The 14063-nt window shown below is 48.2% G+C and overlaps 1 protein-coding gene across 5 annotated transcripts in view; it reads right to left on the bottom strand.

Moving 5' to 3' along the window:
• Positions 1 to 6630: 6630 nt before the first annotated feature.
• Positions 6631 to 14063, bottom strand: part of TOM1L2 (target of myb1 like 2 membrane trafficking protein) — a 64488-nt gene continuing 57055 nt past the window's right edge. For all 5 annotated transcript variants that reach the window (XM_084641795.1, XM_084641796.1, XM_084641799.1 and 2 more), the window contains one exon: positions 6631 to 12606. In XM_084641795.1, coding sequence (XP_084497921.1) covers positions 12458 to 12606 — 149 coding nt within the window. In that variant the 3' untranslated portion in view covers positions 6631 to 12457. The remainder of the gene's footprint in view (positions 12607 to 14063) is intronic.

Below are 14063 nucleotides of genomic sequence, written 5' to 3'. Positions count from 1 at the left end.
CCCGATATACATTGCAGTGCGGCTGCATTGCCAGTAAAAAACCGCGCCGCGTGGCTGATGCTTGTCTAATCTCTGTGGCTGCAGCGCAGAGGCTCCGAAAGGGGGAAAAGATGCAAGCGGCGGTCCCCTGCCAGTCGTAGCGAGCCGAGGTGCAAGGCTACGTCGGGGATATACGATTCCAGGCAGCCCCCTCTGCTTCTGCAGGCAGCTTCCCTATCCCGGTCTATTCTGTCCGTCTCACCCACCGTTTTCCGCAGCAAACAGCCCCGGGGGGTGAGCTGGGGGCAGCCACAGGCTGCCTCGCGTACGGTGCAGGAGCCTTTTACTAGGAAAAAAAAACCACGCTGGAATTGCTACCCCCCTTCTGTCTGCCACGGGGGGGGGGGGGCAGCATTCAGGAGGCCTGGCGTTTGGGGAGAAGAAATGATCCCACTGTTGAGTCTGTAGCAAGGGCTTGTCCTTTTCCGTCTCATCCTCGAGAAAGTTTATGTCTGCTTTCGATAGAACTGCTGCGAGGAAAGAGACCCAGAAGAAAGTAAAGCCTTCCCCAGGCATGCCTGCCTTCTAGGGACTATTTATTTTTGCCATGTGCGGCCCTCTCCTAAGAGAGATCGATTGCAGGGTGGCAACCTAACTCTAGGGTTTTTGCACAGCTCTGCAGCATGATTTGCTGGTACAACTCCCCGCTCACAGACAGCTAGCAGGCTTAACAAGGAGGATAAAGAGGAGCTGCAGGACTCCAAATGCCTGGAAGAGGAGGATTAGGGACAGTGGGGGCCAGCTAGGTGGCAATCTCAAAGAAATACCTGGTGTTATCACGAAGGGGAGTCTGAATTCATGGAGGCAACGGCCCAGGAAGACAGCACAATTAGCCTCCGCAAAGCTTGTCTGAGAGACTCTGCAGAAGTTAACGCTCAGATACACCTACGAGCGAGAACCCGTGGGAAGGAGAGTTGTTCTGAAGCAAGAGGTGGTGGTGAACAGGGAAAGCAGAACTCTCCTGAACAGGCCCAGGGCTGTGTTTCTGAGGTGTGGTTATCCTGGTGTAATCATCTAATAAGATTATATCAGGTCGGTGACAGAGAGCCCTGCCAATCTACTGATGTCCGCTTTATATCTGCAGATGCCCGTGGACTATGTTTGCAGATCGATCCAGATCCAAATTTTATATCTAGAGCCCTGCAAATCCACAGATACCTGCACATCTTGGTTGCAGATTGGATGCGGATACACATTTTGTATCTGTGCAGGGCTCTAGGCATTCACACCATGCCTTGCAGGAAGGTCTGGGGGTGGCAGAACTGGAAAGGTTTTTCATAGGCACGTGTCACAAGTCTCTGCCTATTTCAATGACTGGAATGAAATCAGGTAGTGTTTACTATTCTGCGACTTACCTCATTGCTGCTATTGGATATGGCTCACATAATCAGGCTGACCTTCCTGTACATAACAGATGCTTTCACCCAAAACCATGTCAAAGGAATTCAGAAGTATCTTTCAGGCAGGGCCATTGTTCCCAGTTATGAAACAAACCATCAGTCATTCAGTGAAAAGTGTCCAAGAACAGCCACCTGCCTCTGAAAGACGGGTAACTAGCTCGCATCCCTCCATGCACCCTCACTCCCTGTTGGTAATGAGCAGCCAGGCTGGTGCTCCTAGCCCTCGAATACCGTCTAAAGCTAGCGGTAAACTAATGATATTAATGCACAGAGATAGAAACTTGCAGGTGTGGGCCTGTCTCCAATCCAGACAGTATCTTTCAGTTAGTTCTATGTTTTAAACACAAGCAATACATGATGTACTCCTGCCAAAGAATGGATGTAGCTCACTGAAATGGATGTAGCTCACTGAATACCCTTTATTTCTACAGCACCTTTCAGCAGAGGCTTGACTCTGAAGCACAGAGCGGTTAGAGGATTTACCAAAGGTCCGTGGCAGAGATGAGAATAGAACCCAGGAGTTCCAATTCACCTCTCTGCTCTAAAGTCTAGACCACACTAATTCCTCTGCTTCAGCCCCTTGGGCAAAAAGCACAGTAGTGAGCATCACGTAATAGCTTTTCACTTCTCTGATGATCAAGGGTATGGAACCGCTTCCATATGAGGAGAGGCTAAGAAAATGAGGGTTGTAAGCTTAGATGAGACAGTGAAGGGCGGTAGACGTGATGGAGGTCTGTAAAAGCATGAATGGTGTGGGGAAAAAAGTTATGTGTCCTTTCCCACAATACAAAAAACAATTGTCACCCAAGGAAATTAATAAGCAGCAGGTTTAATACAAACAAAAGTAAGTACTTTTCCACATACTTCACAACCTGTGGAACTCATTGCCATGGGATGTTGGGAAGGCCAAAACTAGATGAATTTATGGCAAAGAGAAAAGGAGTACTTGTGGCACCGTAGAGACTAACCAATTTATTTGAGCATAAGCCACAAGTACTCCTTTTCTTTTTGCGAATACAGACTAACACGGCTGTTACTCTGAAACCTGTCTTTATGGCAAAGGTCCATCGATGGGTACTTGCCAAGATAGTCAGCAATGCAACCCCATGCTTGGAGTGACCCTAAGCCTGACTACAGGAGGGGAAGACAGGGATGGAGTACTCCAAACGCTCTGTTCTGTACACTCCCCCTGAAGCTCTGGCGGTGGCCACTGTTGGATACAGGACACTGGGCCAGATGGACCATTGTGCTGACCCAGTATGGCTGTTCTTATGCTCTCTTTCAGAGAATCTCTTACTGTTCCTGAAATGTATGTCGGGGGGCGGTAAGAGCTTTTCAGGCTAATCTCTGACTTACACAGCACAGGGGAAAGATCTGGTGGTGTTAATAAGATCCAGGAGTTCTCTGCCTTAAAAAAAGATGGTCATGAACATTTACTGGTCCACACACAAAATATACAGTGGTTCTCCACCATGAGGAATTGCAATGAAAAGTATTTATTTTTTCCTGCCCCTCAGAAAGCTCCCTGCTCTGCAGAAGCAGAGTCTTGCAGGGCTCAGCCCCTTCTAATGCGGAGGCGGCCTATTGCATGGTTATTTAGACCCACACAAGCTTTGTGAGGGTCCAGGGTAAAACATTACCAACTCAGGCGGAGAAGAAGGGGTTAAACGAGGAGGGGACAGGTTTCAGGCGCCCAATGGGCTACAAGCAGGGGTGGGACTCCCCAGCTATAGTTTGGTTGAGAAGCAGGGAAACCCCGCCTGTAGAACCAGTGGGAAGCAGCCAATGGGCGAGCCCGGCCCGAGTGGGGTGAGTTTGCATCACAGCTCCGGTCGGGCTGCGATTACGTCATGCCAATCCCCCGGGGGCTGGAGCAGCACGTGGCTCAGGGTCACCCTCCCTGTTCCTGAGTGGGCTGGCTGGGGAAACAAGCCAGCCCAGGGCCCAGCTGCTCAGGCCTGCGCTTGCTTTGACAGGGTTAGAGAAGCCACTTTGAGGGGCATCAAGGACTGACACCCCCCCCCCCCCAAGCCAGGCACTGGGGGGGCAGGATGTGAGAGCAAACACCAGGGGCCAGATGTCAGTCCCGTGGCTTAATGCACAGCCCAAAGGCGCTCAGATGCTCCAGGGCTGAGCGCGGTATGAGACGCTCTGTAGAACAGGAGGACTTGGGGCACCTTAGGGACTGACCAATTTATTTGAGCGTGAGCTTTGGTGAGCTACAGCTCACTTCATGGGATGCCTGCAGTGGAAAATACAGTGGGGAGATTTTATATACACAGAGAACATGAAACAATGGGTGTTACACCATACACACTGTAACCAGAGCCATCAGGTAAGGTGAGCTATTACCAGCAGGAGAGAAAAAACAACACCAACCTTTTGTAGTGATAATCGAGGTGGGCCATTTCCAGCAGTTGACAAGAACGTCTGAGGAACAGCGGGGGTGGGGGTGGGGGAATAAACATGGGGAAATAGTTTTACTTTGTGTAATGACCCATCCACTCCCAGTCTTTATTCAAGCCTAAGTTAATGGTGTCCAGTTTGCAAATTAATTCCAATTCAGCAGTCTCTTGTTGGAGTCTGTTTTTTGAAGTTTTTTTGTTGAAGAATTGCCACTTTTAGGTCTGTAATTGAGTGACCAGAGAGATTGACGTGTTCTCCGACTGGTTTTTGAATGTTATAATTCTTGATGTCTGATTTGTGTCCGTTCATTCTTTTACATAGACACTGTCCAGTTTGACCAACGTACATGGCAGAAGGGTACTGCTGGCACATGATGGCATATATCACATTGGCAGATGTGCAGGTGAACAAGCCTCTGATAGTGTGGCTGATGCGATTAGGCCCTATGATGGTGTCCCCTGAATAGATACGTGGACAGTTGGCAACGGAATTTGTTACAAGGATAAGTTCCTGGGTTAGTGTTTTTGTTGTGTGGTTGCTGGTGAGTATTTGCTTCAGGTTGGGGAGCTGTCTGTAAGCAAGGACTGGCCTGTCTCCCAAGATCTGTATGAGTGATGGGTCGTCCTTCAGGATAGGTTGTAGATCCTTGATGATGCGTTGGAGAGGTTTTAGTTGGGGGCTGAAGGTGATGGCTAGTGGCGTTCTGTTGTTTTCTTTGTTGGGCCTGTCCTGTAGTAGGTAACTTCTGGGTACTCTTCTGGCCTGGAGCACACCCTGCTATTCCTGTTCTGGGCCCCCATACAGCTCCTCAATATACAGCATCCCTATGCTGCAGGCCTGAACTCCCTAGAGGGCTTTGCTAATGCACCTCAGTCCTGATCTACAGTATCCCTTGTTAGAACAGCCTTGGTGCCTTTTCTTTTACAGGAGAATGTACACAATCAAAATATGTAGTGCAAACTGACTCAGTTGCCATGGGTACTCCCTCCTCCCTCCCACCATGCATCCCACTGTGGGCCTCTCCTGAGCAGTGACTATCAAGCATGCTTCACTTAGCCAGGCAGTCAGATGGGGATAGGATGGCACCCCTCATGGCCATCTGTAATACACATAGGGATTCGAACCCAGGTCTTCAGAACGAAGGGCTGTTAGACCCCTGTACTTCCTACAGGGCTGTATTCTCCACCCAGGCATAGCGTCCTGCTGACGTTTGTTTTGCATTCTAAAACACGCTACCGCAAGTCCAACATTTGTTGTTTGGGGAATTTACAACTTCGTGCCTTTCATGCCATTTCTGCTCTGTCAGGCCAACGGTAGCTGTGCCCCTTTGTCCTGAATAGAACTGGACACACCACCTCCTGCCAGAGCGTTTGACACACAAAGAGTCAGGCACATGATCTGACTAACAGTAAACAAACCAGTGCAATGTTTGGAAAGGTGATGGGACCAACTGTGGATTGGCCGTGTGGGGCACATCATCTCTAAACACCTTTCTGGCAGTAGAATAGAGGAGTTTGAAACAACCATTGAAATTTCAGTTCTTTAGTAGGGACAAGCTTACTGTCAAAGGCGTCAGTTATTAGCACCACTCACCTACTCTTGATCTAACTAGTGGAGGATGTGGGTTAAAAATCAGCCCTGACCTTCACTTCAGCTTTATTTGCGGTATCTCAAAGTTTGCCTGTTTCACTTTCATTCAGCTGCTTTGAAAGCCACCCTGCAGCTATTATGAAGGGAAATGCTTAATTCTCAGAACAGGTCAAGTTAGCAACCGCTATACTTTTTTTTAAAAACAATTTTAAACAGGTGGTTTTTAAACTACTCACTCCTATTTTTACTTTCCTCTTGGGAACTAGACAGCACACTTTCTTTCCCTGCCTGTTTGCATTTGGAAAACGTATTTCATGGCATTTCTAGTGCTACACTAGCAAAGTAATTACTCTTCCATTTACTCCTGTGCCGAGTATGCTGTCAACCACCACAGGAGGGGACAAGTGGATGCAGCTCTAGGGAGCCAGCTTTTTCAGCAGTTTACTGATCCTGCACAGCCAGCAGGGGAAGTGCCCAGAATAGGTGTCTGATAGCATTTGCATTGTGAGTTCTGGGGTGCCAAGGTAGAAGACTCATTATAAGAAGGGGTCTACCTAGAATCCACGGCACCCAAAAGGAACCAGATGGATGAGGGATTAATAATGCCCTCTTGCTACTAGGTCACCAAATCAGATTGTCTATGAGTGATCATCTGAGGACCATTCAGTGGTCCCTATGAAATGAGTGTGTTGTTTGGAACTAGGTGGACAGGCGTCACCAACACAACCGGCACCAATTTGCAGTCAGTTTCAGATGCCAAGGATGTGTGGATTTCAATCTCCATTCTACTCATGCTCTCCTATAGGTCAGGGTTGGGGCTGGGCAGCGAGGAGAAGCCTGCATTGCTGTCGTCCATATTATACCAGTTCTGTGGACAGGGACCTTTGGTTTCCAGGTTGTCAATCCAACACCACCCCACAGGAACTAGATCCACCTCAACACAAAGGCAGAGAACATCTCCCACCAGTGGACAATTTTAAAAGTGGGTCAAGTCTGAGACTTAGTGCTCAAGATACCTGAAAGACGGCTTTGTATAACGAGCATCATGTGAAAGGAACACTGGAAATATGTTGAGTCTTGGTGGGCTGATGAGCAACTCAAGGTAGCTATGGACAAAAATAAATGTATCAGCGGTCTGGTTAGGAAAAGCAGGAGGCAAGGAAAGCAAGACACCAGGTGTATCTAAGACACAGACTCAAAGCCATCACGGTGCGGTTCACACTAGTAGTGCTTTTATTGGAGTATTGCACATGCAAGAGCCAAACTAGAGAGATGATTTCTGTAAGTTAATTGATGGTAGTAGATTAATACACTTGGATCATCCTTACGTAAACGCACTGGCTTTCTACAGAAAGACAGCAACACATTTAGTGTGTGTTTCTTCTGTTTTTACATAGTCAATATTTTTAAACAGTTAAGTCCCCTTTCCCTACCCCCTCCCCCAAACAAAAAAATACCCAATATCTTCAGTAAATAAATATTATCCACTTTTATCTGGAAAGCCTACAGCTTTAATATACAGAGAGATGCTATTACACAGGTTACATTTGTAGTGTTAATGGTAGCTCATAACAACATTACAGAATGAGGAAGAACTCACACTTATAAAAACACAGAGCGGGGGAGGAGGGGTGCATTTGGCATATGCTTGCCACTGACTAGGTGGAGACAGAAGGAGGGAGCAATGGGTGGGTAAATCACCAGTTGGGACCAAAGCCAGCTCGCAGTCAAACGGAGCCTTGCACTTAGCCCAGATGGATAGGGCAATTGCTGCAGCTGCTTGTGTGAGGCAGGGATGAGAGTGGAAAGGTTTTTAAGTCCCATATCAAAGGGCATGTTGTGATCTGGACAACCCGCTATGTGTGGGAAGTTGTGAATGGTGAACACGGGGGCAAACTGATTCTACAGGGGTCAGTTAGAAAGGGACAGGAGAGGGTTATTAAGTGGATGGTAGCAGCACCGGAGTGCTCATAAATGCATGCAGGAAGGGGTTTTCTGCCAGCATTCTTCTACTGGGCCTGTCAGACAAAGGCAGTGGGAAGATGCCAACAGGATGCCTATGGCAGTTGAAGGGTTACCTGCAAGAAGAATATGATTTACCCACCAATTGCTTCTTCATTATTTCCATGGAAAAAAACTGTCCTGAGTTTTGTTTTTCCCCCCAGGGCAGCCTCCTCAAGCCTTGGGGTTGGTACTGAGGAGGTACACAAATACAGACCAAGCTCGATCAGCTCAGCCCAGGGATGGAGCCAACCAGCGTCACCCTGGCCCACAACACATCCCAGCAACACAGGAGGCCCTAGAATTTACAAGGCCAAAAAAAAAAAAAAAAAAAGACAGAAAATGGTATGAGAGCAAATCTGCTCCCATCTTCCACCACCATATGTACCATCCTAACTGATGGAAACGGAAGAGTAGCGAATGGGAAGCAGCAGATACAGGTCACATTGTCTGGGGCTTTCAAAGGAGTCGAGGAGGTGCACAACTCCCATTAAAATCCAAGAGAAGTTGGGTAATTAACTCCCTCTGGGCATTTGGAAGCCCCAGTCTAGATCTACGGCTACACCACTGGAGGAAACCAAGTCTCTTCACTGGGTCTGGCTGGGTAAAGGCCTCCATTTAAGGTGGAAACAGCTAGTTTCATTCCTTAAAAACTCCCTCTGCCTGGAAGTGTAAAAACAAACCTGAAATGCTGGTACCCGAGCTGATTTGGTCAATGTAATTTGGGGGACAGGGTTAGTAAAGTTGGCAGGAGAAAGGGACATTGGAGGCTACATGATGGTCCAACTCGGACCACTTAGCATACATATGCTCTGCCCTTTAAGAGAGGCCACGCTAAGTTTTTATGAGCTCTTTTTCTCCCTTGAACCTTGCATACGTGTTAAATATCCCAAAAGTCTGTACAGCACATTGTTATCTATTACACTCGCCAAAGATGCACCTGAAATCTACACACAACATTTAAAACCAAAACCCAAAAGAGGTATATTTCAATAGAAAATTCATTTTTTACATCCCAGCACACAAGGAGTTGACAGAAGATGTTAAACACATTGGAAAGCATATCTTGACAAAATAAATACTAGAACCTAGAATAAAGTATCATTAGAACTTGCAACGGATCCCAATGTTAATTTAGTGTCACTGAGTATGTAGCTGTGATATTTAAGCACGATGAGAAAGGCTTTCTGCTGAGCCATGTTGCTCTCCTCTGACACATCCTTCCCCTTCACCCACGAATACCAGAGCTGTCTCAGTTCTCTCCTCACTCGTGTAGAGGAAGCATTTACAATAAAGGGGTGGAAGAGTAATTGAGGTAACCATCTTCCAAGGACAAATGGAACAAGCCATTCCTTTCCTCAGAGTGATTCAACTGCTCCCATTCTTGCAAATCATAAGGAACAGAGCGGAGAAGATGGGAGATCCTGTTGCAGGACATTAGAAAGCTCCAGCAGTAGCTCTGACGTTTACAACGGAGGCCATGGGCTAATGTTCTGGGCTCTCGTAGCTCCTTTTGACTTCTACAGCCCTCACGAGTGCTCAGCACGCTGAGCCGGGCCCCAGTGTTTTAGGCTCCAGATCTGACCTGCCTGGATAGCAGGGCTCCTTAGGGGGTGGGGGGTGAATGCGCACAAGAGAACTGGTGGTTCTTAATTAAATAATCTATCAAAGGTCCGACCAGAAGCAAGACTGAGCATGACGACAAGTTAACGGAACTCACTAGCCGCAATCTCCTCTAGCATGTGCGCTCATTTCTCCCAAGGTGGGGTGTTTTCCTAGCTAATGTCTAGCCCACTCCATTAGCTAACGGACGTTCGCTTACAACACCTGCTACCCTTTGAAACCAATGTCATGTCTGCCTCCCTGATCATACCAGATGGTAAAGGGGAATGCACAGAGACTGAGGTTCGTAAGGTTAGAAGCACAGCTCAGAGACCCTTTGACTCTCAGCAACCAGCAGCATATTTCCACTCAGCCTCACCGGTTTCGTTCCATTTTATTTTTTCCCCCTATCAGAGACTGCAGTCAGCCAAGTAGCAGCTCTACAAGATCTTGCCCAAGGGACCAGTCTCTTTCCCAGGAAGCAACTCTAGTTTATGCATGGTAGAGAGGAGAGGGGGTTTAACCCCTTCTTTCCCTGCAGGTCAGGGACAACTACAGGCAGATTACCTGTCTTTCTCTAGGGGAAGAGGACTCCACAAGAGATCTCCAATGGCAATATCACATGATGCCAAGCTTGTCTCCAAGCCTCACAGTGATCCCATCCCATTGGTCCTCCCCTCCTCAGGTAACTCAAGTTCTGTATAAGACCCAGATTTCTACCTGAGCACAGCACATCTAGCCCTCACAGCTGCCCCCAGGCCACAGAATTTAAGCTGGGGGTGGGGTGGCAGAGAAGAGGCAAAGGGTGGTTTCATTCCCCCTGCTTCAATCAAGCCATCTCCATGTCCTGGCACCAGCTTTGAATCCACTCGCAGGCAGGCGTACATTCTCCACAGCACAGGGCTGGCTGAGAACAGGCACATCCAAGCAGGGAAGGAACATTAGACCAGTGCAGGGGTTTGGAAGGACAATCTCAGCCCCTAAACGAAGAGGAATGAACCAAGGGTGAGTGAAGCAATGGAAGGAGAGGGGCAGAGAGAAAAAGGGGGAGTGGAAGAGAGAGCTGCCTGGGGCAAGGGAGGGCCGAGGCGGCTGCTGGAGAATGAAAGGGCGGGAAACCACGCATGTTTGGATGACTGGAGATCATACCGCACACTCCCCCAAAGTCTTTGAGCAAGCTGGTATAGTCCTTCTCGGCAGCCCATTCACCAGTCACATGTTGCCTGGCCTTCTATCCAACAAGACTTACAAGTCACATTCCTTCAGCTGCCATCACTGACAACCCCGCTCTCAATCCCCTCACCCGCCCCCCCAACAATTCTCTTGCAACTTCCTGCTTTGCTCCTCTTCCAAGACTCACTGTTGAACAGCCCCGTCCCCAGCTGGCCTGTTTCAGAGATCCTAACAAACGCAGGCTGAGATGGCACTTCCCCCTCCCCTCTATAACTGATGCTCTAAGGTCCCGAGGTCTGCCCCTAGTGGCAAGCTACATTTGTTTAGAGTCAACATGGACAATTCTGCTTTGGGGTTGTCTCTCTAAAAGACTAACACGCTGCAGTGGGCCATTAGGGGACGGACCACGCTATATCACGGCCTAGCCAAACCCTGAAGTACCCTACACATGCAGGCTAATGGAGACTGACCAGAAGAAAACCAATTCAGATAAACGTTCAGGGAGCTGGCACAGGGGAGAGGAGTTGGTGAAAGTGATGCACACATAGCAGTACGCAGGGAAGTCATGCCATGCGGAATCAAAACGAAGCAGTTCACCGCCTAAAAATTCTCATGCCCTCAGGAACAACGACTAGTGAGTTGGGAGAAACAGCGTTCTAGAAACAGCACTTCTGTTACCTCGGCTGTGAAGTGTATGGACTCTCACCTCTATTGTTCCATCTTGCTCCACTGGCTTGCTACCCGGGAATCTGTCCAGGGTATGAGAGAGGGGGCGGGCGTGAGGGAGAGCAGCTTAGGACTATACTGGAAATGCCGGTCCCTGGGCTGCCAGTGCTTCAGGAGGACAGCATAGTTAGTTTATTCCTCTGACAAGCAAAGGGAACAGAATCCAAGCATGCAGGCAAAAGGGGTGGGGGCAGTCGCCTCTTAGCACTAGGTGGTTGTAAGGAGGCAGAGACTGCAAAGGGCACTCCACATTTATTTCACATGACATACAATACGACCGCAGCCAGCCAGTGTTTGAGCCCAAACCTTCCAGCAGGAAAATAAAGAGCTGCATCTCCAATATCTGCATCTCCACAGCCAAAGTGCCGGTTAAAATCTTTCCCCCCGTATCCATTTGCCTAGGAAGTCTCCTACAAGCAATCACAGCTCTGGCCCCTTTTTCTGATGACCTACCTCTTAACAACATTTCTGTTTTTACCCCTCCAGTGCTAGAGGGCATACCAGGGACATTCAGCAAACATGCCCCTCCAGTGTGGCCAGTCTCACCCATTACGTTTTTCAGTCCCATCCATTCGCATGGATGTCATTCAAACAGTTGAGGAGATGAAGGCAGAGCCTGCTTAGCATCAGAGCTAATGACTGGAGAAGTATTCTCAAGCTAGGGAGAAATGTAACCGGTTTGAAAAGGCACACATTCTAGACAAAACACTATAGGGGAAAAGCTCCCTCAGTGAGTGAAATACTTCATATGATCTCTAGTGTTACAATAGCCATTTATCCCAGCATTCTCCTATTCACAGCACTGCTGGACAAAACTAACAAATTGCTTTCAAATCAGAGGAAGCTTAGGTCAACGCAGAGAAAAAAAATCCCATGAGACTACACACTGGAAGCACCACAGAGTAGAGAACAGCAACTGCCATGTGGTACTAGGGGATGGGGGGAGGGGAGGAGGAGAATTTTAACTTGTGAAGTACATGTTGAAAGGGAAAAAGCTGTTGTTCTTTGCTGTCTAAACCTATTAGAAGCGGATACCTTGACATCTGTATCTAAAATTAAAATACATCTCCATTCCATTTCAGGCAATTACATGCAGATTGACACTCAGACCAGCCTATTCGGAAGCACCTACCCGCAGAAGGGGATGGTCCCTATGTAAATCAAAGGCAAGGCCGCTCTCACTACACTTTCAGATCAACAAGGTAAAGAAATACTCATGCGTTTTTAAAGGAGTTTTCGGCATTAAGAGCTGCTCTTATGCAGCTTGGATGGGAATGGGGGTGGGGGGAGGTTAAGCTAGTGCTGGAGAACTGTGGTCTGGTAGGAGCAGAGCTGGCCTTTAATACAAAAGTCAGCTGGGGGGTGGGGGGGGAGAGAGTGTTTTAGAGATAAGCAAGAGAAGCAGTTGATGAAACCAGGATGGCAAGGGGGTCATGGTTAGCCAAGAACTGTGAAAGGACAATGTGGCTGTACAGAGACATTCTTCTGCAGAGCACGGAGAAGGTAGCCAAGAGCGATCTTTACAGTGCGAAGAGGGCATCCTCTGAGCGTTCCTGCTTCTTCCTGCCTGAAGGATTCGTAGGAGGAGTGGGGGCCTCCAGCGGAGGAGAAGGTAAATTTGGGAGTGTCTCGGCAGCTTTGGCTCGTTCTTCTAAAAATTTGTCGAACTCTGCAACGCAAAAAACATGGAGAAGAATCAGAGTTAGGGTCGAACCAGGGATCGTCCTCTGCACGAATCTAACAGTGCGTTGACTGTTCTCTGGGCATGCACAGGACCGGCGGAGCATATGCAGTATCACTGAAAGCTTCCTCATGCTGCCCCCTGCCCCAGTGTGTTCCATCCGTGACCCCGCAAGGGATAAGAGTTGTCTCCATGGGCCATCAAAACCTCTTACCCCTTTGCTGAGCTTGCCAACAAGGTGAGCAGCTAGTCCAGTTCCCAGAGCACAGGTATCCACACCAGAGAATTCACTACCAGACCTAGCACAGAGACCCAAACTCATTTCACACAAGGCCCCCGGTACAGCTATCTGACGGTAATAACTTACGGTCAAATCCAACCTGGGATAGATTTGAACCGCTGACAAAAGTGAAAGGCTCTCTACCAGTGGGTCTCAATTTTTGCCACTTTGGAACGACCTCCTCCCACCTTGCTACATGGGAGGGGGAATGCTGTCAATATGGGGTTACGAGCCCTAGGTTGAGAACCCATGCTCTGTCCCCACTGTCAATCCCTTGGGCCAACCGTTCATAGACACAAGCCACATGCACAAATATGACTTCCTCACGAGGGTACAGAGGGCCTAAGAAAGAAGCATCACAGTAATACAGTTTAGTCAGCAGAGTGGATCAACACTCAAATGCCAGTCAAGGGTGCGATCCCGAACATAGGGAGAAATACCATCAAGTGCTATTCTGGTGGGTGGGGAAAGGAGGAGGAAATGACCATTCCCCACACTCCAATGGATGGTATCTGAGTCATACCTTTCAATATTTGCTAGGTTCCCGCACCATTCTCATGGTGTTTGGAATCCCTTAAGTGAGCTTTGCTCTCTCTCACACTCATACTAAGCAAAGCGCATAGGCACACTATGTGCCAGGATTGGTTTCTGAGCAACACGTATGGGCATGTTGGGCAGGAACAAAGTCTGGGAACACACAGTACAAGTGGGGCACGTCCAGGGAAAGTGAAAAAATCACAGCAAGGGGGAAAAAAAGAGTTGAAACTTGGAGCGCATTTTCTTGGGCTTGTTTTTTTCTGAGCACTATATAATGCATAGCTCGTTACAGCTCTATGACATGCCGGGGCATGTTTCGTTGACCCCTCAACCTATACGTTAACTGTGGTGTCTCGTTAAAGTTCAGAAATCAGATGCACTGTTTACATCAGGATTAACACCCTGAAAGCATGGCATCTACCCACACAGAGCCAATAGAATATGCCCCAACATGTCTTACTGCTAGGATATGGCTACTGCGTTGGTTTTTTTTTTTTTTTTAATTAAAAGATAGCTCTCTTGTCTGCTGTCTGCCTGCCTTCTCCTGCTCCTCGAAGCCAGCGCGGCTGCTTTTGCAGAATTATTTTTTCTGTTAATGAGGCTAAAATAGGAGCTTTCTGTGTTCATG

Source organism: Lepidochelys olivacea (genome assembly GCF_965140295.1).
Source record: "Lepidochelys olivacea isolate rLepOli2 genome assembly, chromosome: 10".
Classification (NCBI taxonomy): domain Eukaryota; kingdom Metazoa; phylum Chordata; order Testudines; family Cheloniidae; genus Lepidochelys; species Lepidochelys olivacea.
This window is presented reverse-complemented; position numbering and strand designations above follow the sequence as displayed.